Raw genomic sequence first — 22,908 nt, 5'->3', positions numbered from 1 at the left:
CCATTGATCCCTGTTTCCTGAGAGTGTTTACAGCAACTACTCTGCTCTTTCCCTGTGATTAAATGTAATAGTGATCGAATGGCCAATACATGCCAATAGTTAAAGGGAAGTGGTATGAGAATTACCCAGCTACAAATTTTGCCCAGCAAAGGCACTGAACTTGACATAATTGCAAAAGATGTTGCATCATATTTTAAAAGTTTACTATTTTCCTGTCATATGCTCAGCAAATTTCTCTGTCCCATCAGAGGGCTTCTGGACACCAAGGACTGCTCAGTGAAATGATGCTGGGATGCTCCATGGTCATCTTCACCTGCAGGGAAGGCAAGTGAATTTCTAAGGGATTCATGGATGATGTGTGTGAGTACTGGGAAAGTTCTGCAGCAGATATTAGTGGTGGGTAGATCTCCGCAACTCTCTGTCCAAATTAATAGAATGATGTCATGCTTATGTTTTCTCTGCAGAAATATATACATTTCATTTAATTCTGTGGCCAAATGTGTCTCACTGATTGCTGTTTTTTTTGTTGTTTGTTTGTTTCCCTTTTTCTTTGTTTTTGTTTTTTTTTTTTTTTTTTACAACACATCTTCATATTATACCCTCTATGGATGCTGTATTGCTTGTGACCCCCTGAAAGAAGGCCATGTCCTCTTTCTACCTTGACACATTTTTATGCTTTAAACATATGGTGATCTAACATGGTTTAGTCTGCATGGCAATGTACAGTGCCATTGTACAGTGTACAATGTACAAAATCCAGACTGTTTTTGAACAGAATACTTATGAGCATAATTTCATGTATTTTTATCATATTTGAAGTAGCAAATATGAAGTACCCTCTTAGGGCAGCAACATTATGAAAAGTCTCACGTGCTTGGAAATACTTCAAATGCACTACATTTGAACAGAATATGCTTCCTACAGAATTAAGTAAAATCTCTTCTTGACAATTTACATTATTTTTTTCCTTTACATAAATTCTGTAAGTTAAAGGTGAGATACTTTTTCTCCACATTTAGTAAACTGTAGCAATGGGTCTGAAGCCCCAGTAGTCTGATTTTAACAATAAAACATCTTTGACAGCAGTCAAGATAGCGCTGAAGAAGTTCCAAGATGTAGAAACAGGGGTGATGCAGTCTATGAGAAACATATTCTGCTTTTCCATCCCAGGTCATACTTTCTGAAAGTGCTACTGTATCTCAGTCATGTGCAGGCACTGTGTGGCTGAGCTGCATACAGTCCTTTCAAATATAGATCTTGCGGATCTACTGAATTTGCAAATATGAATTTTCTTTGAGTGTTGCCCTATTCTCTATTTTACTCTAGCCTCCTATAAAGAGATGAAGGATCTACAGTTGGAAGAGGCATAAAGCCAGACCTCTATTCAGTAACATGCAATGTCAAGGTGAAAATTCTTGGTAGTTTGCTTGTATAGATGAAGTGATGCTGTAATTTGCATCAAATACAAAACGAATTAAGCTTTACATTTTCTCTGCCTCCACTGCATCACAGAGAGGGGATTCTACAGATGTAAAAAGCTAAAACAGGCACACAGGAGGCAAAACCAATATTGTGACTGGTCAGCAATTACTTGAAGTTAATTCTGATCCTGTCACCTTTGGTTTCAAAATCTCTGAGATCCCAGGAGAGTTTACAACACCAGGATCACCATGTATCCAGAGAGTCAAAAATGGACAAGACAGTAGAAAAAAAGCCCAAACCACAATTCCTCACTTGCACTCTATCCCTTCTTCCACATAAGCTGTATTGTAAAACTAACAATGTTGCTGCATTGAAGATTTTTGAATATGTGAAGTCTTATTCTTGCTGGAGAGAAAAAGCATGGTATTAAGCAACAATTTATTTATTATTTATGCTTTTTTTTTTCAAAAAAGAAATCACAAACAGCTTCATCCTCTCTCTGTTCAAGTCCAAGGGAAAGAGCCCAATCAAAATCTCAAATCTACTATAGACTTGTTAGCTACAGGCTGCCACTAACCATGATAATTTACGTGTGGATGAAAGTGTGTATTGTTTGATTTTTGTTATAAAGAGGATAAAACTGGACATGGCCAGTTTTAAATTGGACTGACGCCAGAGATATGACACTGAGATAGGAGTTCAGGATGAGCGGACTGAAAAATAGGCCTTTTCCCTCAGTCCTGTGAAGACTTCCCATGACGCTTTTACCAAAGGAATAGTAGCAACAGAAGCACTGAAGAAAAGAATGATTACCTTGGGGTCACTGAAGGAGGCCATGTAGCTTTTGAGCCCATATTAGATTTGTTACAGATCACATTCATTTCCCAGGTCAGAGATCTGAGTTGTGAGCCCAAAGGAAATTCCATATCAATTTCTACTTTGGAGAGTTTACTTTTACAGTGGGAGCTTTATGCCAGATTAGTTGAGTAATCCATAGGCCCTTGGTTAATGGTAGGAGGTTACTTGATATTCTAGAGGTTTCTCTTCATAACTTCAAATATAATTTCTTTAGCTACACAAGTCACTTGATTTTTAATTGGAAAAGTGACTCATTTGAGTTTTTAATTTGAAAAAAAAAAAAATAAATCACAGAATTTACACTTCTTTATTCTCAAAATATAGGACAACTTTACTTCAAAGGCACCACCCCTAGATGTGCTCACAATCACAGCCTGTGTCTGGGGGTTCCAGTACCCTGACTCTTATTATTGTAGCTCAGATTATGATGTGCATGAACAGAAGATAAAATGCACTCAATTTCAGTAACTCGCACCTTCATTTGTTTGACATCAGCATGCTCTTTATGCACAAATTTCAAACTTCTATTTTTTTTGATTTAGCATTGAGAGAACAATTTCATTCTGTTATTCGATTAAAAAAAAATCTGAAATCTGGGTTCACATTTCTGTTCTTAAATTTATGAATGACTAACAAAAGACTTTATCAGTGTGAGTTTCTACTTACATATCATTGTTATATTGGCAACCCTTAGTCAGTAGTCCCACAAATAGTTTATTTTGGCATGAACCCCACACTGCTGCTGAAACAAACAATCCCACCTTCCCACTACTTGTTCCCACCCATACCTTCTCTCTTGAGTTGGCATCAATGTCTACACAGCTGCATGGTGAACAGATATGCTTTCTTTGCAAAGTATTTCTTGGCTGGGACTAGAGGGCTTTCAGCAGTTACTACATTTGATGGTGACGCTGGCAGCACTAGCTGAAAGTGCTTACGGGATGAGAAATGCTATGCATGCACAAACTGCAGTAGCAAATGCTTTCATTAGACTTTTAATACAAGGTTAGAAATTATTAGCGTCAAGTTAATTGGACTGTATCCCCTCATTATCAAAAAAAGTGCTTATCACTACCTACCTATGTGCAATACTTCAAGAGCATTGTGAATTTTGACAAGATCTGTAAGCACAAATTCTTCCAACGAAACTGTAGATGTCCTCACAACAGAAAACACATAAAACTCTGTGAAACTCAAGCCTATAGATACCAAACTTCATGTATTAAGCAGACATGGTGTGCTTCAAACTTTCCAGCTATTTTTATTTCTCAGTGTTTAGGTATATAGGCTTAGAGGAAGGGACAGGACTACTCATAGGATTAGCTATAAATTCTGATCAGTCAGGAAAACCTGAACTTCAGTAGTGGTATTACGCCGAGTGTCCTGTTTAAGCAAAGATACATTTCTGTATTTTACTCAATACTTAATAACTTTCATCACCACTTTCCATTTGTATCAGTACTGCATAATATAATGGAGGGACATTTGTTCTCTAAAAAGATTTGCAAGTCCTAGATCCCTATAAAGTTGCTGTGCAACAGTACAGCAGCATATGGTTCTCTCCAGTCAATGAAAGGCTGTTGAAGAAGGAATCACTGCTGTCTTACCTTCTGAGCAAACTACAGTTGGGAACACGAATGCCTAGGTCCTGCTGCTGCCTAGGAAAAGAGGTAACAGTTCCCTTGTTTTGGCTATATAGTGAAAGCTGAAAGATAAAAATTGAAGAGTCCAGTAGAAGTCCAGGTTAAGAAAGGGAAGACCAGAAATATGCTGAGGCTGGAATGTGGTGGTGGAAAAATAATTGGAAGATCTGCCCAAATTAAAAATAAATAATAATAATAATAATTCTTCTCAAGTATAATTTATACTGACAAGGTTTACATGAGAGCTGGAAAAAAAATTGCCATAAGTGCACTATGTCTTTACCAAACTGCACTGTTTTTACCAAATATATCATTATCTCCATGGTAGAGATATCTGTTAAGTCATCTGAGTTAATCCAACGACAACATTTTAGTGCTTCTGGCCATGGAAGGATTATTCTTTTAATATGCAGGGGGTTGTTTGTTTGTTGTATGTGTCTGTTTTTGTTTTGCTTTTCTTATTTTTAAAATTTTAATACTATTGAATAGTATTATTCCAAATATATCACTGCAAAAGCGGAAACCTTTCACAAAACTTTATGGCTTGTATCATGCAAATGTTGTGTTAACATGTTTGGATTCAGTTTGTGAAACATTTGCAACAATTTACTCCATTTGTAATTTTGAAGTGCAAAAGAAGAGAAACTCTAGGGATGCAGAAAGATCCATGTTCTCACCACGTATCTAAAGAGAGTGTTGCAGAGGGAAAGACCACACAAGACCTCTCTAGTTATTGCTGTATCTATTTTAAAAAGTCATCATTTCTCCATATAAGGACTCATGTTGTATGTTCAAAGACTGCATTTTGTATTCACAAATGTATAACAAAGCATCTGGATCACTCATCTACTTCATTGCTTTTTTATTATTTTTCTTAGAATGTCATTGATAAAGTGCTGAGCAGGTCCAGGAGGTCCCAGAAGCCTGAGTGGTCATATTTCCAGTTGGCCATGCGGTCCAGAGCATAGCAAGCGGCAACGAGACAGAAAAAGTTAGATATCTAATCTAGTCACAGAGTGAAGCTTCCTCCTGAAGCTCCACAGCTGTCTCTAGACAGCATGGTATGAGAATTAACTGGTGGGAAAGACCTGAACTGCCTCTGTCTCTTCATTAGCTATGGAAGATGCCTAGGCCACAAGTTAGCCTAACACTTGGACTGGTAAATTTAGGCAAAAGGACTCCCACTTTGTTTTTGTGACAGACCTCAGATAAGAAGCTAGTCAAAGAAATTTCAGGTACTGTAGCAGGTTTTGCCACCACTCTGTGCTGCTACTTCAGTTTACAGCCTTATTAACCCTTATCTTAGTTCTTCTAGTTCCTGCAATGCCCTCAAAATCTCCCCTGAGAAGTCAATGTCACTTTGGCTCACAAGGCTTTGTGACTCATATGCAGCAAACAGTGTCTGGCACACATCAGCATCATAATTTCTCTCAGTTGTCAATATTCCTGCATTGCTTAGGACACCAACAGTCTCAGGGTTTTACTGGGTGAGAAAGCCACATTTCCTGCATTGTTTCTGTTGTCTCAAAGTGCATGCTGAAATCTCAGGTTGCCTGTTATGCATGATTAGCTTTTTCATCTTCTCTCAGGACATGAAAAATTTATTTCCTCCTATATTATCAGCTGTGTTGAACTAAATTGATGTCTAGTCTACTTTAAAATCAGTTGTCCAGCGATTTTAGAAATCTTCCTGGGTCCCTGGGTTTGTTCTGTTAAACTGAAATCACTCTAATAATGTGACACAACAGTGCATGGCCATCCTTTTGCTTCAGCTTGGAGGTACTGTTAACAGAAACTTCACTGCATGTTCTTCATATGCTGAACATGTGCAGTGCAATGGTTTCAAACTCAACTGCATAGGCTCTCATCTTTAATTGATTTCAGCTGTAACATTCATAAAAAAGCTTACCCTAGTCAATCAAGGCACAAGACATTAGGATTTTCATTGGTGAATATATATTCACCTAATTTGGTGATCTAGATAGCTCAACAAGTACTTTATGGATCAACCAGAATTTCTTTTATTATAATACTTAATGACTACTGATTAGTTCCCCTTAAAAGTAATTTAGAAGGAAAAAAAAAAAAAAGGCAATGCAGTAAGACAATCAAACAACTCTCTTTCCACTCCTCCCTTCCCCTGATACACAATTATCACTCAGAGAGATACCAAAAATACTTGCTGGGGGCTATAACAAACAAACCTCCATTAATCATCTCTTGTACTTTTCTTGTTAATATCTGAAGAAAGGAAATAATTGCTTAGAGTAGGTCTGGTGCCAAAACAACATCTCAAAATACATGCTTGTATACATATACACCTCCAGATGTTCTGGCATGAAACTAATTTATATTTAGTGGCTATGAAACTCTTGCACGGAGACTTTTCTTCCTCAGTCTGTAGGTGATGCAGAGAGGAATCTCATAAATCATAAGTTCTTCTTCCTTCCCCAAAACGTCTCTTGAGGATTATGGACCTCAAGAATATATGTAAATTTTTCAAGACTAAATTACTGTGCTAAAGGGAAGATATTGTCCTTCCAGATTACCATTTTTTCTTAGTAAAACTAACCTAAGGATTCTTTAAGTCACCTTTCTCCATCAGCATATCCAGCAAATTAACATCTTCACAATTGTTTTATCTCCAATCCAACATGCAAGTTTGTTCTCATGCTATGAAACATGTTTCTGTCTAAGCATCCGCTTTGAGGCAAGGACTGAGGATAGTCCTCAGCACAACACCTTTTCTGAATTCTCCAACGCTTTGACTTCCTGTTGGGGATGCAAATATTTTCCTATATTCTCCAATTCCAGAGATCTATACCATGATATTTCTAATTTTCAAATAACAGTATTTTGTTCCCCTGTCACCAGAAAAGTACTCACAAGACGAAGATTAGCCCAGCTAGCCTGATTTCCCCAGACTACCCCAAGAGTCAATGGTGAAACAGGTTTTACCAGGGTCAAGCAAGATAATTTAATTCAGCTCTTCTGAATGATTGTTTAGAAAAATGCAGGGGGTTTCACTGCACAGAGTCTAGGGAGATCAATCCTACCAGGTTAAGACAGTTTTTTTGAATGCCTTCCAAAGTGTTTTGGAAATTCCTGTCAAGCTTTTCTGTCCTTTAAAATGCTATGCAGTTGATTTCAAGGAAAAACATCCTCTGCATTACCTCACGTTGTGTGTAGTCATCTCTATCAAACAACCCTGCAGTCTGCTTGGTGTAACCTTCCCTATTTAATGAATACATCATTACTTCCTCCTCAAAGCGTGCAGTCTGCTGGCCTGCTGAATAATGTATCATGCCTGTACAGTTCTGATTGCCTGGCACTTTGGGAGCTGGAGAGGAAACCTGATGGTTCACATTCTGTGTTTACATTGGTGAATGTTCTTGGAGTTCAACTGGGAAAGGAAGTGGGCAGTATTGGTCCTGAATCCTCAGATCCTCAGTCTAACCCAGAGTAATTGCTCTTTGCCTTTTTTTTTTTCTTTCTTTTTTTTTTTAAGATTGTATAACTTCCACAAATGGAATGGGTGTTGTCTGCATATTTCTGTGGATTTAATAAAAATGCGGCTAAAAACTCTGGATTTTTGTTCTCTTTTCAAGGTTAAGAAATAATAAACATTACAAATTTTAATAAGTTCACTAATGTCATCATGCAGCCAGGTTAAAAAAGGATTTTAATTTTATTTCAAAAAATATCTTAACATTCGCCCATCTCTATGTGAATAAAAGTTTTTTTCCTTTTTTTTTTTTTTTTTTTTTTTTGTTTGTTTTAATTTTAAGATTTCTGCTGTATGTAGAATGTGGGGAAAACCAAAAACATTTTTGCCCTAAGAATTGAAAAAGAATAAAACAAAATTTGGGAATCATAATGTTTAAGATTACAATCTTTTCTCTAGCTCTGTTAAGCACAAAGATGCAGTGACAATTGATTGACATGTTTGTTACAGAACCAGATTACACATTGATCTGAGAATAAGATGTCAGCTGGTGCCCTCATGTGGACATGTGTGCTTTTATGTATAAGACAAAACAAAGCAATAGGAACTTTAGTCTTGGTTTTGCACATAGAATTTGTACAATCTTTAGGACAGAATTTTTGCATGCAAAATTTGGACAATCTTTAAGATAGGCTTTTATTATTTGCTTGAGGTGTGGGCGATCTTGTGTAGCTGTAAGCAGAATTCCTGAGCTGGATGCCAGAATATAGCATGGCTCAATTGAAGTTTGAAATACAAAATTCAACTCATTCTTAACCACACAGCCACAATCTCTCTCTCTCCCTCATAAACTATTGATTCACATTAAAAAGTAAATGTAATCAAGCGACTAAGCAACTGGCTTTCAGAACTAATTACACATTTTTCTAGGGTTTGGAAAAAAATCACCAGAATATAATATTTTATGAAAAAAAATGCATTAAAAAAAAAAAAAAAGCATTCCAGATGTCAACTAGAACAGAGATGAATTGAATATACATAGTGCATATAGGCCGATGGAAATCATTCCAATTCGATCAGCCTCAGCACAGGATGTTACCAGTAAGGATCTAGTCAAGTTTTCCTTGAAACGTGCAAAACAGTTAAGTGAAATACATCCAACACTTCAATAAGAATACTGATTCAGGTTTATATATTGACAATACGATGACAAAGATCTGCAGACTTTCAGCAAGGCTCCCATGTAGATGGAAAAGAGAGAACATGGCACATTCCATGCTGCAGCCAACCTGGGCAGGGCAGATCTACCCCTAGTGTTTCAAACCACCTACAGTAGGATTCATCTGTGAAGAACTTCTGCATCTTTACAGAGCTTGTGCACTCTTGCTATTACACAAAAACACTAAGCTTTAGATGTTGAATTAATGAGGACGTGAACCCAGCAATCTACAGCGTCAGCTGTATAATACAGAATCATTCAGGTTCACCTCTAACATCATCTAGTCCAACCTTTAACCTAACACTGCCAAGTCCACCACAAATGCATGTTACAAAGTTCTAAATCTACTCCTTGTAAGAGCAAAAATAAAAGCTTGAAGGCAAAATAACTGGAATACTTAAAATGTTATTGAAGGAATTAATCATGGGATACAATCAGAGTCTAAATTAAGCTAGACTGGCATCCTATCATGACTGTTCTGTGTGTGCTTCCAGAGGTAGGTAAAGACACTGATGCTAAATACTGCAAAACTTAAAAATAAATAAATAAATAAATCAGTTTTCAAGCTGAGCAAAGTAGCTACAATGATCATAAAGAATTGATAGCTGCAATCTGTATTTTGATGTGACAAGCATCGACCTCAAAACTTTTGTTTCCAGTAGGTAAAGAGGTTGATTTTATTTCCATCAACCACCAATGGATAAGAACAACTCCAATGGAATTCCATTGCCTATGGCAATTCCACATTGTGAAACATTTTTTATCTTGTGCAATATTTCAGATTCTTATGCATTATGAAAGCTAGCAGGCCAACAATTTAATCTGGGAATATAAACTAACATGACAAATAATCTACGAGTGTTCCACATATCTCTGTGCAAAGTGCTATACAAAGGAAGTTCAGGAGAACATACAAGCCAAGTGAAACAGTAGGTATGAGAAAAATATTATGTTTTTAAACACCATATCAGAGACATGATTTGTAGATTTGAAAATATTCTGAATTTTTTGCCCTTACCACTGCTTTGTTACAAAAATCTGGGGCCTTTGCGGTAAGTAATGCATTTTTGACATTACAATTATTTATTTATTTATTTTGCATAATTACAGGTAACACAGTGGCTATTTAAAATATTTAAATCCTCCAGATCAAATATTAGCCAGGTAGATGCAGTTCAGTGCCAGGCAATTTGAAATACAAGGTTCTTTGGGATAAAATTTGTCCTTTTGCCTTGGCATCAAAGATTGTGGAAAAAGTTTTTAACTTGGCATCATCACTGAGTATCCTAGTGCTGTTTCCCCCCATTCTTTAAAGCATATATTATACTGCTTAATGGTTGTCCAAAACTCCATAGTTAGCTTTATTCAAATAATGCCATGTGTTTGCTGGTTTAATACAACCTTCAGTTATCCTTCAGGGCAAAGGACAGTATGGAAATGAAAAAGCTCATCTCTTTAGATATACTGTAGCCATCAACAGAAAAGGAAAATAATTTTTCAAAAAATTAAAATTTATGGATTTTTAAAATCTCATTTAAGAAGCTATATATTTCACTTACTGCTGTTGCTCAATGAAAATTAAATTTTAAAAAAATCTTGTAGAAAAGACTTGCCTGTAAATGAAACAGTTGAGCAGAAATACTTGTGTGCTTATGAATTATAGTTACAGACTGCTTATACTCTGCCTTAAAGCTGTGTATTCTTTCTCTGTACTTGTGCAATGCATTTATATTGGAAGGCCCTCTTAAAACTGGGTGATCTATTGGTTTAGGGAGCTAAAGATTAATTCCAGATGTGGTCATGCTCTTGTAGCCCTTCAAAAAGTAACTACTGCACCATCTGTTTTGTAATAGACAATGTCAAAGAGTGCCAAGGGGGATGTTAAAGACATTGGTCAAATGGCCACATATACCTCACACACAGGAATTCTAGAGGTCATAGTGCCACAGACAGATTCATATTTTCACTTTTTTCCCCTCCATTCTTCCACCATGGAAACTCAAGGAACAGTTCTCTTTCCTCCCCAAGTAGGAAGGAAATGTTTTCCAGATTATTACCTGTGTTGACATATTTGAGGCCAAATTCATTGGAATGACTGGAATTCATGGTGATATCTCTCTTATACCTGCCCCTCTTTCAGATCCTAGTAGGTTATCCCAAACAGCTTTGTTTTGTTTTAAATGAACTCAGTAGCAGGAGGTTAATGATCAACTGACTTTAAATCTGGCTAGGGGCCCAAGACAAATGGAGGGTGTAAAAGGTAATGAAGGGTTATTCCAGATCATGATAATTTTTATTTTCCCTGGCTAATTCAGGAAGCACGAAGAAAAGTGATCATGTCCATTCTTCTAAATACAGTGTCATGCATCAATATCTACATTTCTGCACAAATGCACTCAGGTGTAGTGCTAACATAGGTAAATTCATCACAACTGTAAAATAGGAATAAGAGAAGTTATCTCAAGGCTTCCAAAGTATTAATCTGAACTTCAGAACAATAACTTGTGATTTATACAAAGAGACCTGAGAAAATGTCTTATTAAATGAAAACACAATGAAACAGAAAGTCTAGTAGAGGTTAGACAGTCACAATCTTTTGCAGTTCTAAAGTATCACTTTTATTACTGCAGTGACACTAAGTAAATCATTGGTAAAAAGAAATTAATAAGATTAATAATACATCAACAGTTCATTCCTCTTTGGTTTTCCCAGTGCATCCAGTCATGTTTTATAACAATTCTTGTAGTAAGTTACTACAAAAATAGTTTAGGACTAGCAGTCTGCTTTACCTACTTAAGTTTCATCAACTCTGCTGTGGTTCTATCCATTCAACAGCACAATACACTATCCGCGCCTTAACTGCAAGCCTAGTGCCTGGGTATGGTTAAGCTAGATCTTCATGTTCCAAGTATGCTGCCGGCAGGTAAGAAACAAATTAACAGGAATAGTAGCTCCTCAACATTTGCCTCTCCTTGGTACTGTTAGAATGAAATTTCTATTAAGCCACTCTCTATTGCAGTGGTGTAACAAAATGCTGTATAGGAAGATTTGCAATTTTTCAGTATTAAACTATTAAAATAAAGAAAGGTTGGAAAACAGAATATGAAATGTCTGCTTTGAAGGGCTTTGCAACAGCTTTTAAAATTAAAGACATCCAAAAGAATTATCATCTAAGATGCTAAAGTACATATGGACATGGGAGGATGCACACACATCTGTTAGCAAAAGCAAAGACCATGCCCTAGAACAAGATTTACTTTAAAATATTAGACTCAATAAACAACACTTAGAACTAACCATTACATGCCGGAGCTACTCACAATTGCAGTCCAAACCAAACAATGCAAGAAGAAAATGGTGCCTGAAAGAAGGATCGAAAACAGGCAAGATGTTAAGGGAACAATCACGTGAATATAGTTTATAAGAATCACAGAGAACAAGAGAACAGACTGTTTTAAAATCCCAGTCTCTACAGTGCTACTGTGTCTCCTCCAGACCAGTAGAAATATTTTTAATTTAATTTTTCATAGGTACTTGTACTGACCATAAACAAAACACAAAACAAGCCAAGATGAAGAAAAAAAAAAAAAAAAAGCAATTTCAATAAAATTCACTCTTGGAAACCAAGAAACTGTTTCTAAGTCTAACATTCTTGGAATAAAAGACCTCCACAATTAACAGGTACGTAGGGACAGTTTTTGTTGGATATTGATAATATACCTCAGCTTAATTTCTGATCATTTTTCTTAAGAACTGCTAGCCTCATTAATTGGTTCTAGAACATAGTTAATAGATTCTAAGAGTCACACATATGTGCCATGTTGGCCCAAATTCTGTCTTTAACTGAGTCACATAACATAGAGATGAAAACTGACCCATCCTTTCAAGCATGCAACAAAAAGTGGCTTTGGTGAGTTATTAGCTGGAGCTTAAATAAAGAAAATCTAGAAACTTGCTGCCTGTAACTGCTCCCTCCTTATTCCACAGTGGACCTCACTCTAAATCCAACTCCAAATCTAGGGATAAATCTTTCAGAGCTTACGTTTTTTTGAGCTGAGCGGCTAATTCGCTGCAGCTGAGCCCAGCTACTCACTTGCTCGACTCTGAGGATATGACACCTGTGGCACATCTTTTGCACTGGAAGAATGTGCCAGCAACTTTCTAGCTAGTGGCTAGGTCATATGTACCTTGTCAAAGTGATCTATTTCATTGAAGATGTATAGATCCAAAATTACATAGCCCAGAGAAAAAAAGAAAGCAACTATTTTATTCACCTGACACATGCCCTCTTGAGGAGAGTTCGATTTGTAACAGTAGTTAATCATTCACAAACAAAATAATAGAGTTTTAAAAAATAGAGTTATTTTAAAAAATAACTAATTTGTTCCTCACAGCAGAGGAATAAGACATGGTGTACAAAATGTAAACTCCACGAAAATAATTGCATTCCTGTTGCACATTTTCCAGGGGCAAGGGGGGGGGGGGGGGGGAGGAAGGAGGGAGTCAGTGTGGAAGGGAAGAACTTTATCACTTTAACTATTTACAGTAGAAAGCTCCTACTGTCTGTATCATAGTACCTCAGAAGCAAGAATCAGATGTGGAAAGATCTATTTCTATTCTCAGTGACCTTTTTAAACGATGGGATAGCAGTTCTAATTTTGAGGGCAGTTTTTATTTTTTTATTTTTTTATTTCTGCCAGCATTGCATCCATCTAGGATACTGCAACCTACCCCCACCACAAACACCTGTTTGCACGCTGCAAGCTCAACATCACTACTAACAGTTAAGGGTTTCCCCCTACTTGGTGTGGTGGAAGGACTTGCTGTTTGACTGCTGTGAGGTTTTCTGTGTTGCTCAGTAAACAGCACAGAAATAACCCTGGCCACACAAGACGGCTGGGACTGGAGCTTGGAGTTTGGCAAACTGTGCTTGCCAAACCACTGCCAAGGCCTGCCTGGCACTTACACACCCTGCACTGTTATGCTGTCCCCTCACTGCACAGGCCACCAGCTTGGATTCCTCCACCCACCGCCTTCCCACATGAGCAATCACTGGAGGCCTATAGGGCACTGGGGTTTCTCAGTCCAGGGGAGGCTCAGGGAAGACCTTATTGCTCTCTACAGCTACCTGAAAGAAAGGTGTGGGGGGGCTGGGGGTCAGCCTCTTCTCACAGATAACTAGTGATAACTTGAGGGAATGGCCTCAAGTTGTGCCACGGGAGGTTTAGGTTGGAAATTAGGAGACATTTATTCTCTTAAAGAGTGGTCAGGCACTGGGATGGGTTGCCATCTCCCCGGGAAGAGACGGGGCCGTCTCCCCGGGAAGTTTCACCGCGGGGCACAGACCCCGGAGCGGAGCCGCCGTGCCCGGCCTGGCCCGGCCTAGCAGCCCGCAGCCGGGCCCCGCCACGCTCCAGGCGCAGGCCGCAAGGGGCGGGCCTGGCTCGGCTCCGCTCTCCCGGGCGCAGGCGCCGGCGTGAGGCCGAGGCTGTGCGGGCCGGGCACGGCGGCTCCATGCGCTGCCAGGTGAGTGCCGCCGGCCCCGGCCTCCCGTCGGGCCGGGGGTCCCTCGATGCCGGGCCTGCAGGAGGCAGGGGGCCGCGCTCGGTTACAAAAACACTTCTTCCCGGTGTCCCCCCCCAGGTGACGGTGCTGTACTTTGCCAGGAGCGCTGAGCTGGCGGGGCTGCGCTCCGAGAGCGTTTCCGTGCCGCAGCGGCTCACCTCCCTGCAGCTCTGGGAAGAAATTGTTAAGATCCATCCAAGGTATTTGGGGAAGGCGCTGCTGAGGTGCACACTGTGTAGCGTCTGTGGGGTGTTTTTTTTTTTTTTTTTTTTTTTTTTTTTTTAACAAATTCAGCGTTTAGGGTTCAGCTATAACAAGTATCAGTATTTTGATATCGTAACAGAAGTGAACTTTTCTTCTTGTAACCTCCAGTGAGTATCTCATATGTTGGCCAGTTACAAAGAGTATGGCTTTACATAAACTCTAAGGAAGGCTAGGTCTGATATATGTACCTAAAAGCGAGGCATCGGTCCTGTTCTCCAGGAGAACAAGTGTGAAGTAACTCTGTGCATAAATGTTTTGATCACTTACCTTTAACTGACTATTAATCTGAGTTTACAGTGCTTCTCTGGAAAAAGGGTGAAGAAGGGAACTGAAGCCCAGGCTCAGGCGTCCAGCCACGCAACCCTTACAGAATAAATTCTTTCAGTCGCTCTCACACCTTCGGCCACCTCTGTTTTGGAAAAATAAAAAGCACTGTTGTCTGCATTTCATAGGGAGTCTGATCTTGTGCTTCCTGGGGGTGGCAGCAGAATTGCCATCTCAGGTTAAGGCAGAGGGAATGAGCTCAGTCCTGACAGGAGTAAATCTAATGCACAAAGGTGCAATGTCATTTAGAAAAAGGAAAACAAAGAAAAAAAGGCGTAACAGAGGTTAAGATCTTAATGATTTACTGTTGAATGTAGCAGAGTTTCCATAACTTTGGACTTAGGATCAAAAGTCTTCCTTTAGGCACAGTGCTTCTTTATTAGATCTCAAAGGATATGAAAAAAAAAATAAAAAATTCTTAGCAATGGCAGCTGTTTCCAAAGGAGAAGCTCTAAAAAGACTTTAGAGCAGGGGGCTTTTCATCACACAGAATGCGACCAAGTGCATTTTGGTGGAGGAGGCAGAAAGAAATGGGAATATTTTACTTCTTAGTCTATTACTTGGTGTCAGAAGCAGCAACACCTTTGGTCAGTTTGCGAATTTTGTCAGCTTCACCCTGTTGTGAAAGATGACTTGGAGCCATACATTTTGCATGTGCAGTTACTTCACAGCGGCCTTCTTGGAAAATGCTTCTGTTCTTAGCTTTTCTGGAAAAACTCAACATAATTGTAGGGCACTGACCACAGACTTCTATTCACATTGCTAATGGATATTCAAACTGCAGCTTGAGCACACTTGACAATACTCTTCTGTTCTACCCATTTTCCCCAATGAATTCACTTGCAAGTGACATTAATTAGAAACCATCCTTTTAATGGGCACTTTAGTTCCGTAGTTACACGCAGTTCTTTGGTGACTTGCTTTACTTTTGTACAGTTCCTCCCTTCAGTCTGTCTTCTGAGTCAGTGCTACTGTGTTGTGCTCAGCCAGTGCCTTGCCCACTTTTGTCTATCTGGCTGGTAGGAAATAAGTTGATTTTTAGATGTACCCTTTTGGCATGCATGCTAGTTTCTAGGCAATACAGCTCTCTGCTGTCTGCGCTAGATTCTGTAGTCTCAAACAATACTGTTCTTATGTGTGCATCTGCTAAATTAAAATGTTGGCATACTTGTCTGGTATCTTACTGGTGTTGTCCTCATACTCACCGTGTAATTGCTCTTGGTTGTGAAAGCAGGTCCCTGTTTCATGGTATCCAGAGCTGTGGACTCTCACACCAACATCTCACAAACGTAAAGGCCAAAAAAAACCCCGGAAGATATGCCAGAAAATGCACCTTGTATTCCCTCTTAGCAGTGTTGCTGCCCCCTTATCAATAGCAAATTTCAAGCCTGCAAAAGACCAAAAGCCTCATAATCAGTGAGGTTATAAAAGAAGAATACTTTGACCACTTCATGAAATAACAAAAATGAATTAAATCTCTCAACACTTCTTTCTGCTGTGCAGTCCAGCCAGACTGAACTGGGGGAACATTGCCTTCTAATCCCAAATCAGATAGTTTGTATGCTTTCGAGTTACGTACTTATTTGTTAGAAGCTTCTAAAGTGGTTTAAATTGGCAAGTTTTGATGTAGTTTATGCAAGCTAATGACAAACCTCAATATGTGACTTCTGAAAATGGTACTTAATTGGTTTCTTTCTAGCTACAACAAAAAAAAAGTCCAAGAGTAGGAGGTGGGTGTTCATGATGTATGATATTTTTAAAAGTATACTGGAAGCAGAGTTGCTTAAGTCTCAGCCGTATTAGCTTCAGCTGCCCTAGCCTGCACACCAGTTTGTTGTTTAATGAAATCTCATTGTTAAATGCAAGCACTCTATTTAGAAACATATTTGTTCTTCTACCATTCCCCTTCAGGCTTGCTGTCATCCGGGATCAAGTGATTTTTGCTGTTCAGCAGGAGTACGTGCTTCTTGGAGATCAGCTCCTGGTCCTGCAGACAGGAGACGAGGTTGCCATCATCCCACCAATTAGTGGAGGCTGAATTTATGCAACTTCTGTTAGGTACGTATCAAAGTATCACTTCTGGCTTAGGAGAATGTCCTGTGGAGGATCATCCTGAGCTAGAATATCTCAAGGACTCTGTATAATCTTCTTATATTTTTTATTTAGGTCCAGAGATGTGATGTGCAGTTCTCCCAAAAAAGCATAACTTGTATTTCCTGCTGGAGAGAATCAGTGTGCTTACCAGAAACTATAAGGTGCTGCATAAATAAATAATTAACACGTATGCAGTAAGTGGAAGAAAGTTGCTAGCGAGGTCAGGCATTGTTCGGTTTCTGTTTTTTAGGTCTTGTTACACTTTAGTAGTTGTTTCTGGCTGTCAGTAGATACTCAGCTTGTCTGTGTTAGATAATAATGAAAAATGTCCCACCACTTTTTAACAGTAAAGATGGTATAAAAAAAAGCTGATTAAAAACACTTTTTTTTTGTGGTTGTCAAAAGATCAGGTATCCTTAGAATATCTCATTTCTTTGCATGCTTTCAAGTGCCAGACTGTATTTAAAGCAACTTGTTTCATTGCTGCTGCTCAGTCTGCATCTCCTCTTCATTCTTAGACAAACCAGTAACTGGTTTCTACACAGAGCGGCTAGAAGTGGCACCAGTGTCACTGAAACAGGCCAATAGGATGAAGACTTGATGAATGTCCTGGAGAGTAAATTAAACTTCAGATTGGAATCCAACAATCTCTGTGTTTATCAAAATCTCTGGTTTAAACTGTTTGATTTCAGGATAGGACAGGGAGAAGGGGCTGACAATCTTAACACAGATCTGCTAGCACAGTGTTCCATGCTGGTGGACTGTACTGTTAAGCCAAGGCCTTGAACTAGTTCTTGTTGCATCCTAATGAACCAGACTTTCCTACAGGGAAGGAGCCTATATGCATTAGAAAGAGGTCGTTCCATGATATTTCCACTTGATATTCTCTCAACAAGTCTGCCGAGAAGTGAATTTGCCATAGAGACTGGTCTCTTGGGGTAAGTAACTAGATGGTGCATGCTTTCTGAATAAATTGGGGCATCAGTACTGGATAAAAGGCAGTTGGCAAATGCTCTTATTGCCAAAAACAACATCAGTCTGTTTGGTTTCAGCTCTTCTAGTGAGCCATGGATGAAAGCGAAGATGTGCCAAAAGATTTTATCAAGCTCAAGTCTGAAAAACTGTCTGTAGATGAAGTGTCAGAGCTGGTCATTTCACCAAACTGTGGGGCAGTGTCTCTGTTCATTGGTGAGTTTAATGTTTCATAGCTGGATCTCTGGTGTGTTAATAGTCTAATAAATGGAACCCAGATTGTCCCACACACAAGACTCGTGCTTCTCAAATAAATAAATTTTTGGACTGAACCCAGGACATTTAGAAAACTCATTCTGAAATATTTAGAACAAGACCATGGCAACTCTTAAACAGTTGCACTGGGTCTCAGTGGTGAGAAGCTTTACTGCTGGTATGAGTCTCCTAGGGCTGAACAGAACAGCAGTGCTGGAGGGCAGGACTGCTTAGGAGTTATTCAGCTATCCCCTTGGACACAGTTTATTTGTGGTGGGAAGTGGGAAGTTGTGGCTCTGCAAAGCTTAGGCCCTCACCTGTGTGAAAGCTTCTGCAACTCAGATCTCGGTTGTTGCCCAGGGTGGTGGTGGAATCACCATCCCTGGGGGTATTTAAGGAAAGGTTTGAGCTGGCACTTAAGGACATGGTTTAGTGGGTGACATTTGAGGTAGGGGGTTGGTTGGACCAGATGGTCTTGGAAATCTTTTCCAGTCTTAATGATTCTATGATTTTATGATTTGAAGGCAAAGTACTGTTCTACCAGTGTTGAAGGTCAAGGCTGATAGCTCTATCCTGTCACTTAATGTCCAGATCTTCAAACCCTTTTTTGCTCAAACCTAAGTCCCAGTGGGCTTCTAAATACTGAACACTTAAATAGTTAACACAAAAGATGCCCCAGCCTTGGGCCTTACAGACGGCAGACTTGTATCTGTAGAGTAAATTCATCCTTGTATGTTAAAAATGTGTATTGTTTGAATAATCTCTCTGCAGACATGATTAGAAGAAGCATTTGTGTTTGCATAGTGCTGACCTTGGCCATAGTGGGTGATCCTGAGCTTTACTCAGTATTTATTGTTGCTTTTGGTTGATAATTCTTTGTGTTTAGGTACTACGAGAAATAATTTTGAAGGGAAAAAAGTGATTCACTTAGAGTATGAAGCATATACTTCAATGGCAGAGATGGAAATAAAGAAAATCTGCAGAGATGTTAGACAGAAATGGCCATCAGTCAAACATATTGCAATGCACCATAGACTTGGGTATGTATGTCCAGGCCCCGTCTTTCTGCAAATGGTATACTAATCCTTGTCTGGTTCTTGGGCATGCTTACATACTTACAGGATATGCAGGAGTCTGTGTGATACAAGGCAGCAGAACTTGCTGCAGGATCAAGCTGTTACTGCAGAAATAAGTTTCAGAAATTTTGTTGGTTTTTTTTTGGAAATGTGTTTACTGGTACTGTTTGCTGGAACCCATTGAACCTGCAGAACCTTGATCCCGGTGTGATGCTTTGAGAGTGCAGAGAAGGAAACAAGATTTACTTGCAGGAATGCAGATGCTGTTAGGGCTTTTTTTGCATCCCACCCTCCTTTTTGTTTATTTATTTATTTATTTATTTTAGAAGATACAAAGTTGAGTTGGCACTTCTCTTCTATTGCAGTGCTTCAGATTGTCAGTTTCTTGTCAGATTTAGGTTTTACCATACAGAACCTAAAAGCTTAGAATATGAAGAAAGGGAAAGGCATGATAATTGGCAGCCATGCTTGTAGGAAAACCTCCAGTTGTTCCTTGAGTCCTGGATAAGCATGTTTTGTTGGGTACAGAACAAGGAACACTAGTGTCTGACATACTCCTGAGCCTTCACTGTTCATCAGGTTTCTGACTAAAATATCAGGACTTGCATTGCATGCAAATTTGATTTACAAATGTTTGTTTCCTTTTTTCTCATCAGGAGGAACGTTGTGTGATCACAAAGGTTAATGTTAGCTCTGAAGGGCAGTTTCTTTGGATTTCCTCTATAGTCAAGAGAAAAAGTGATTCTCTCAAAGGCAGCTCAAAGCACTGAAGCTTAGATTTTTCCTCTGAACTGTTTTCCAATGGAGCCTTGCTATAGAAGGAGGATTGGAAGGCAGCTTTTAGGAATACTGTCCTTGTGAGGAGGAAGACAAAACCTTGTGCTACTTCTGTTAGCTTAGTTTAGAAAAAAATGACACACACTAAATGGAAAAACATACTTCTGCCAAATTCTGATTTCAAATTAAAGTTTTATTGCAAAATCTGTGTAGTTTGAGGTGCATAATTGCCTGTTTCACATATTCTTATGCAGACTGAGATGATTTCTCAGGTTTCAGATAATACCTTCCTGACCTGTTATTGTTCATTTTTGAGCCAGCTTCAATCGAGTTTCCTATGCATTGTTGCAGATAGCAGTTTTCCCCTCTTAATTCCATAGACTTTTTTTAAAATAAAAAGAATGGAAGAAAAATGCCTATGGCTGGTTTTATTTATTCTAGAGTATGGAATTCTCACATCTGGTACTGATTTTGGTTGTGGTTTTCTTTCTCTTTAAAAGTGCATAATCTTTTGGACATGGCTTGACACTTGCTCAGTATGAATGAGTCAGGAGAGCATGTGGCCAGAATACTGACGTGACATGGCTACGACTTTTGGGTGCTCTTGATGTTAAGCATTAGCTAAAGCTGCTGTTCCTCTTCTCTCCCTAGAGTGGTTCCAATAACTGAAGCAAGTGTAATTATTGCAGTGTCGTCTCCACACAGAACAGAATCCCTTGAGGCTGTAATGTACTGCATCAACACCTTAAAAGCGTTCGTCCCAATATGGAAAAAGGTATGCTTGGGACAAATTTGATTCCAGCCTGTGCAGAGTCTTAAACAGCTGGGCTGGAGGCTGCTGCTGGCTCTGTGGGAAAGAGACGAAGCATTATGTGCAGCATTTGCTCCTGATGGGGTGCTTTTTTTAGCAGTGGTAAGTTTCCTTTAATGCAGCCAGGCTATTTGTGGTACATCAGGCACCTGGCAGGTCCTTTCTTGCCTGTATCTCCCAGATACTCTTCTTCTTTACTTCTTCCTGGGGACAGACTGAAAGAGTCTTGAGCTCGCTTTTGGGTGGCAAAGTTCAGTTCTGTGTAGGCTTGTGGAAGAGCCTTGAGTCAGCTCTGCATTGGACAGCATTGCAGTTTGCAAGTAAAAGTGGCATTTTTCTTTTTTTCCCCATGGCCTTGAGTAAGCACGAAGCATTAAGCAACAGTGCACGTAAGCATAGCAACAGCACACAATGGAGGGATGTGCAGAGGTCCCAAAGCTCATATGGGGACACAACAATGTGTGAAGAGACCAGCCCAGGTCTAGAAAGAGCCATGTTGTATAACCACAGTGTTCCATGGAAGTAACGAACATTACCTCTGCCTTCTATCCTAGTCAAAACTTGGCATGTGGTAACAGTGCTTTTCTGAGTTACTGCTCATTGTAAAACACTGTCTTCAGTATCTCCGCTTTTCTGACACCTCCTTCAGGAGTGTGGAGTTTTGTGGTCTCAGAAAGAATAATCAGGCTCAGAACACTGCTGAATTTGCCACTTGGGACTGGACTGCTGCTGAGTAGTCCAGTCTGTCCTGAAAATGTAAAGCTGTGTTTTGGGTATTGGGGTGTCTCTTTTTTTTTTTTTTTAACATCATCATTTTATATACATTTACGTACTCTCATTCCTAAAAATTATGTTATAGCAGGTTAACATGGCATCATCTAAAAGGGGCAGTATTTCAGACACGAACACTCTGTACTCTACAGCTTTTACGTCCTTTTCTTCTAGATCTCTTTTAAGGAACCTCAGCTTAGATGGGTCCTTCTAAATGGGTCCTTCTAAATTTAAAAGGTTCAGCCTAAGGTTCAGCATCTGCCCACATGTAAGTCAGTGTTTTCTAAGGATGTTGTCCCCCTTTCTGTTTGCCAGCTAAGTACTGTGTAGTCCTGATGTGATCAGTAAATAATAGCAGGATGGCTGTTGAGTTGTTTGGCCTGGCTTGCGGCTGTATGTAGCAGACTCCCACAATATTTCCCATTCTTTGTTTGTATTTGCAGGAGATTTATGAGGATGAATATTCTTGGAAAGAAAACAAGGAATGCTTTTGGGCAAATTCAGAAAAATAACTGTACTCTTTTATAAATAAATTGTTACTGCTCCTGATGAACATACTGGTGTAGCTTTGAGTTGTTCTTACTATTGAATCTATATGATTTTAAACAGTTGTAATAGACATTGCAATCTGAATAGTTTAATCAAGACTGTATAAAACGAATGACTAATAATCAGGATTTCTGAATGTTCTTGACTCTCTTTTGAAATCGTCTCTTTGTGCTTTTTAGCATGGAGTTCGTTTTTAAAACTCTCTTCCCTAAAATTCTTGGTTGCAAGTCATTTAGTCCTCTGTGATATATACTGCTTTAATTCCTTTTTGTTTTTAGTCTTTGTTAGTTGTCTGCATGAGAGGTCACAACAGGACAATTGGGTTATTTTTTTTATCTTAAAAAAAAAAAAAGTTTAATTTTATGTGATTGCAGAGTCAGTTTGCGAGCTTTATGCTGTTTTGACATTCTTGTAACATGAAAGCTACTTGAACTAGATTAAAAATGTTGGTACAGACAGGGAAGAACATATAAACTATACCCCAGAGTTATTAACTTTTTAGTAGCGGTTACTTTCCAGTAGCTGTGTCTCACAGAAACATGCAGCTGATAGAAGTCCATTACATTAAAAAAATATGTACAGACCTTGATTCAAAGTTAATTTTAATACTCTACCAGCAACAAACTTGCATTAGCTATAACATGTAAACCTGAAACTACTTGATGATGTCTAGACATGATTAATTTTGAAGGAGGTTTTTTGGCTGTGTAATTCTGTGGTGATGCAGAAAAAAAGGACATAAGAATAGTTTTAATTAATTTTAGTAGTTTAACCTTAGACAGGCTAGGATTCAAAGTCATCAAAATGGAGTAGTTGTTCAAAGAAAACTGAAATCTTTAGATTTTTTTGCTAATTTTTTTATA

General features: G+C 38.9%; 2 protein-coding genes and 1 long non-coding RNA gene across 4 annotated transcripts in view; all 3 read left to right on the top strand.

Moving 5' to 3' along the window:
* LOC137848354 (uncharacterized) overlaps positions 1 to 7,787 on the top strand; it is a 79,741-nt gene extending 71,954 nt beyond the window's left edge. Inside the window, exon 3 of the long non-coding RNA XR_011091304.1 lies at positions 249 to 7,787. This is a non-coding gene — a long non-coding RNA (uncharacterized lncRNA). The remainder of the gene's footprint in view (positions 1 to 248) is intronic.
* Positions 7,788 to 13,981: 6,194 nt separating this feature from the next.
* On the top strand, positions 13,982 to 17,772 carry LOC137848057 (molybdopterin synthase sulfur carrier subunit-like). Of its 2 annotated transcripts, XR_011091153.1 has the most exons (5): positions 13,982 to 14,113; positions 14,231 to 14,352; positions 16,652 to 16,798; positions 16,907 to 16,995; positions 17,663 to 17,711. XR_011091153.1 is itself a non-coding variant. In XM_068666912.1 (4 exons), the coding sequence occupies exons 1-3, from the start codon at positions 14,102 to 14,104 to the stop codon at positions 16,776 to 16,778; spliced, it is 261 nt and encodes an 86-aa protein (XP_068523013.1). In that variant the 5' UTR covers positions 13,982 to 14,101; the 3' UTR covers positions 16,779 to 16,798; positions 17,663 to 17,772. The 2 variants fall into 2 exon arrangements, 1 of the variants encoding a protein (XP_068523013.1); XM_068666912.1 differs by lacking the exon at positions 16,907 to 16,995 and having other exon boundaries at positions 17,663 to 17,772.
* On the top strand, positions 17,657 to 22,049 carry LOC137848056 (molybdopterin synthase catalytic subunit). Its single transcript, XM_068666911.1, has 5 exons — positions 17,657 to 17,772; positions 17,887 to 18,022; positions 18,948 to 19,101; positions 20,566 to 20,689; positions 21,940 to 22,049. Exons 2-5 carry the CDS (start codon positions 17,902 to 17,904, stop codon positions 22,006 to 22,008), a joined length of 468 nt encoding a protein of 155 aa, XP_068523012.1. The 5' UTR covers positions 17,657 to 17,772; positions 17,887 to 17,901; the 3' UTR covers positions 22,009 to 22,049.
* The last annotated feature ends 859 nt before the right edge of the window (positions 22,050 to 22,908 follow it).

This window comes from Anas acuta, chromosome Z, assembly GCF_963932015.1.
Source record: "Anas acuta chromosome Z, bAnaAcu1.1, whole genome shotgun sequence".
Taxonomy (NCBI): Eukaryota; Metazoa; Chordata; class Aves; order Anseriformes; family Anatidae; genus Anas; species Anas acuta.
This window is presented reverse-complemented; position numbering and strand designations above follow the sequence as displayed.

Coding starts and splice junctions, on each gene's coding strand:
- LOC137848056 (XM_068666911.1), top strand. CDS start 17,902: ATGGATGAAAGCGAAGATGTGCCAAAAGATTTTATCAAGCTCAAGTCT. Junction 19,102..20,565: donor GCAATGCACCATAGACTTGG/GTATGTATGTCC, acceptor TTCTCTCCCTAG/AGTGGTTCCAATAACTGAAG. Junction 20,690..21,939: donor TCGTCCCAATATGGAAAAAG/GTATGCTTGGGA, acceptor TTGTATTTGCAG/GAGATTTATGAGGATGAATA.
- LOC137848057 (XM_068666912.1), top strand. Junction 14,353..16,651: donor ATTGTTAAGATCCATCCAAG/GTATTTGGGGAA, acceptor ATTCCCCTTCAG/GCTTGCTGTCATCCGGGATC.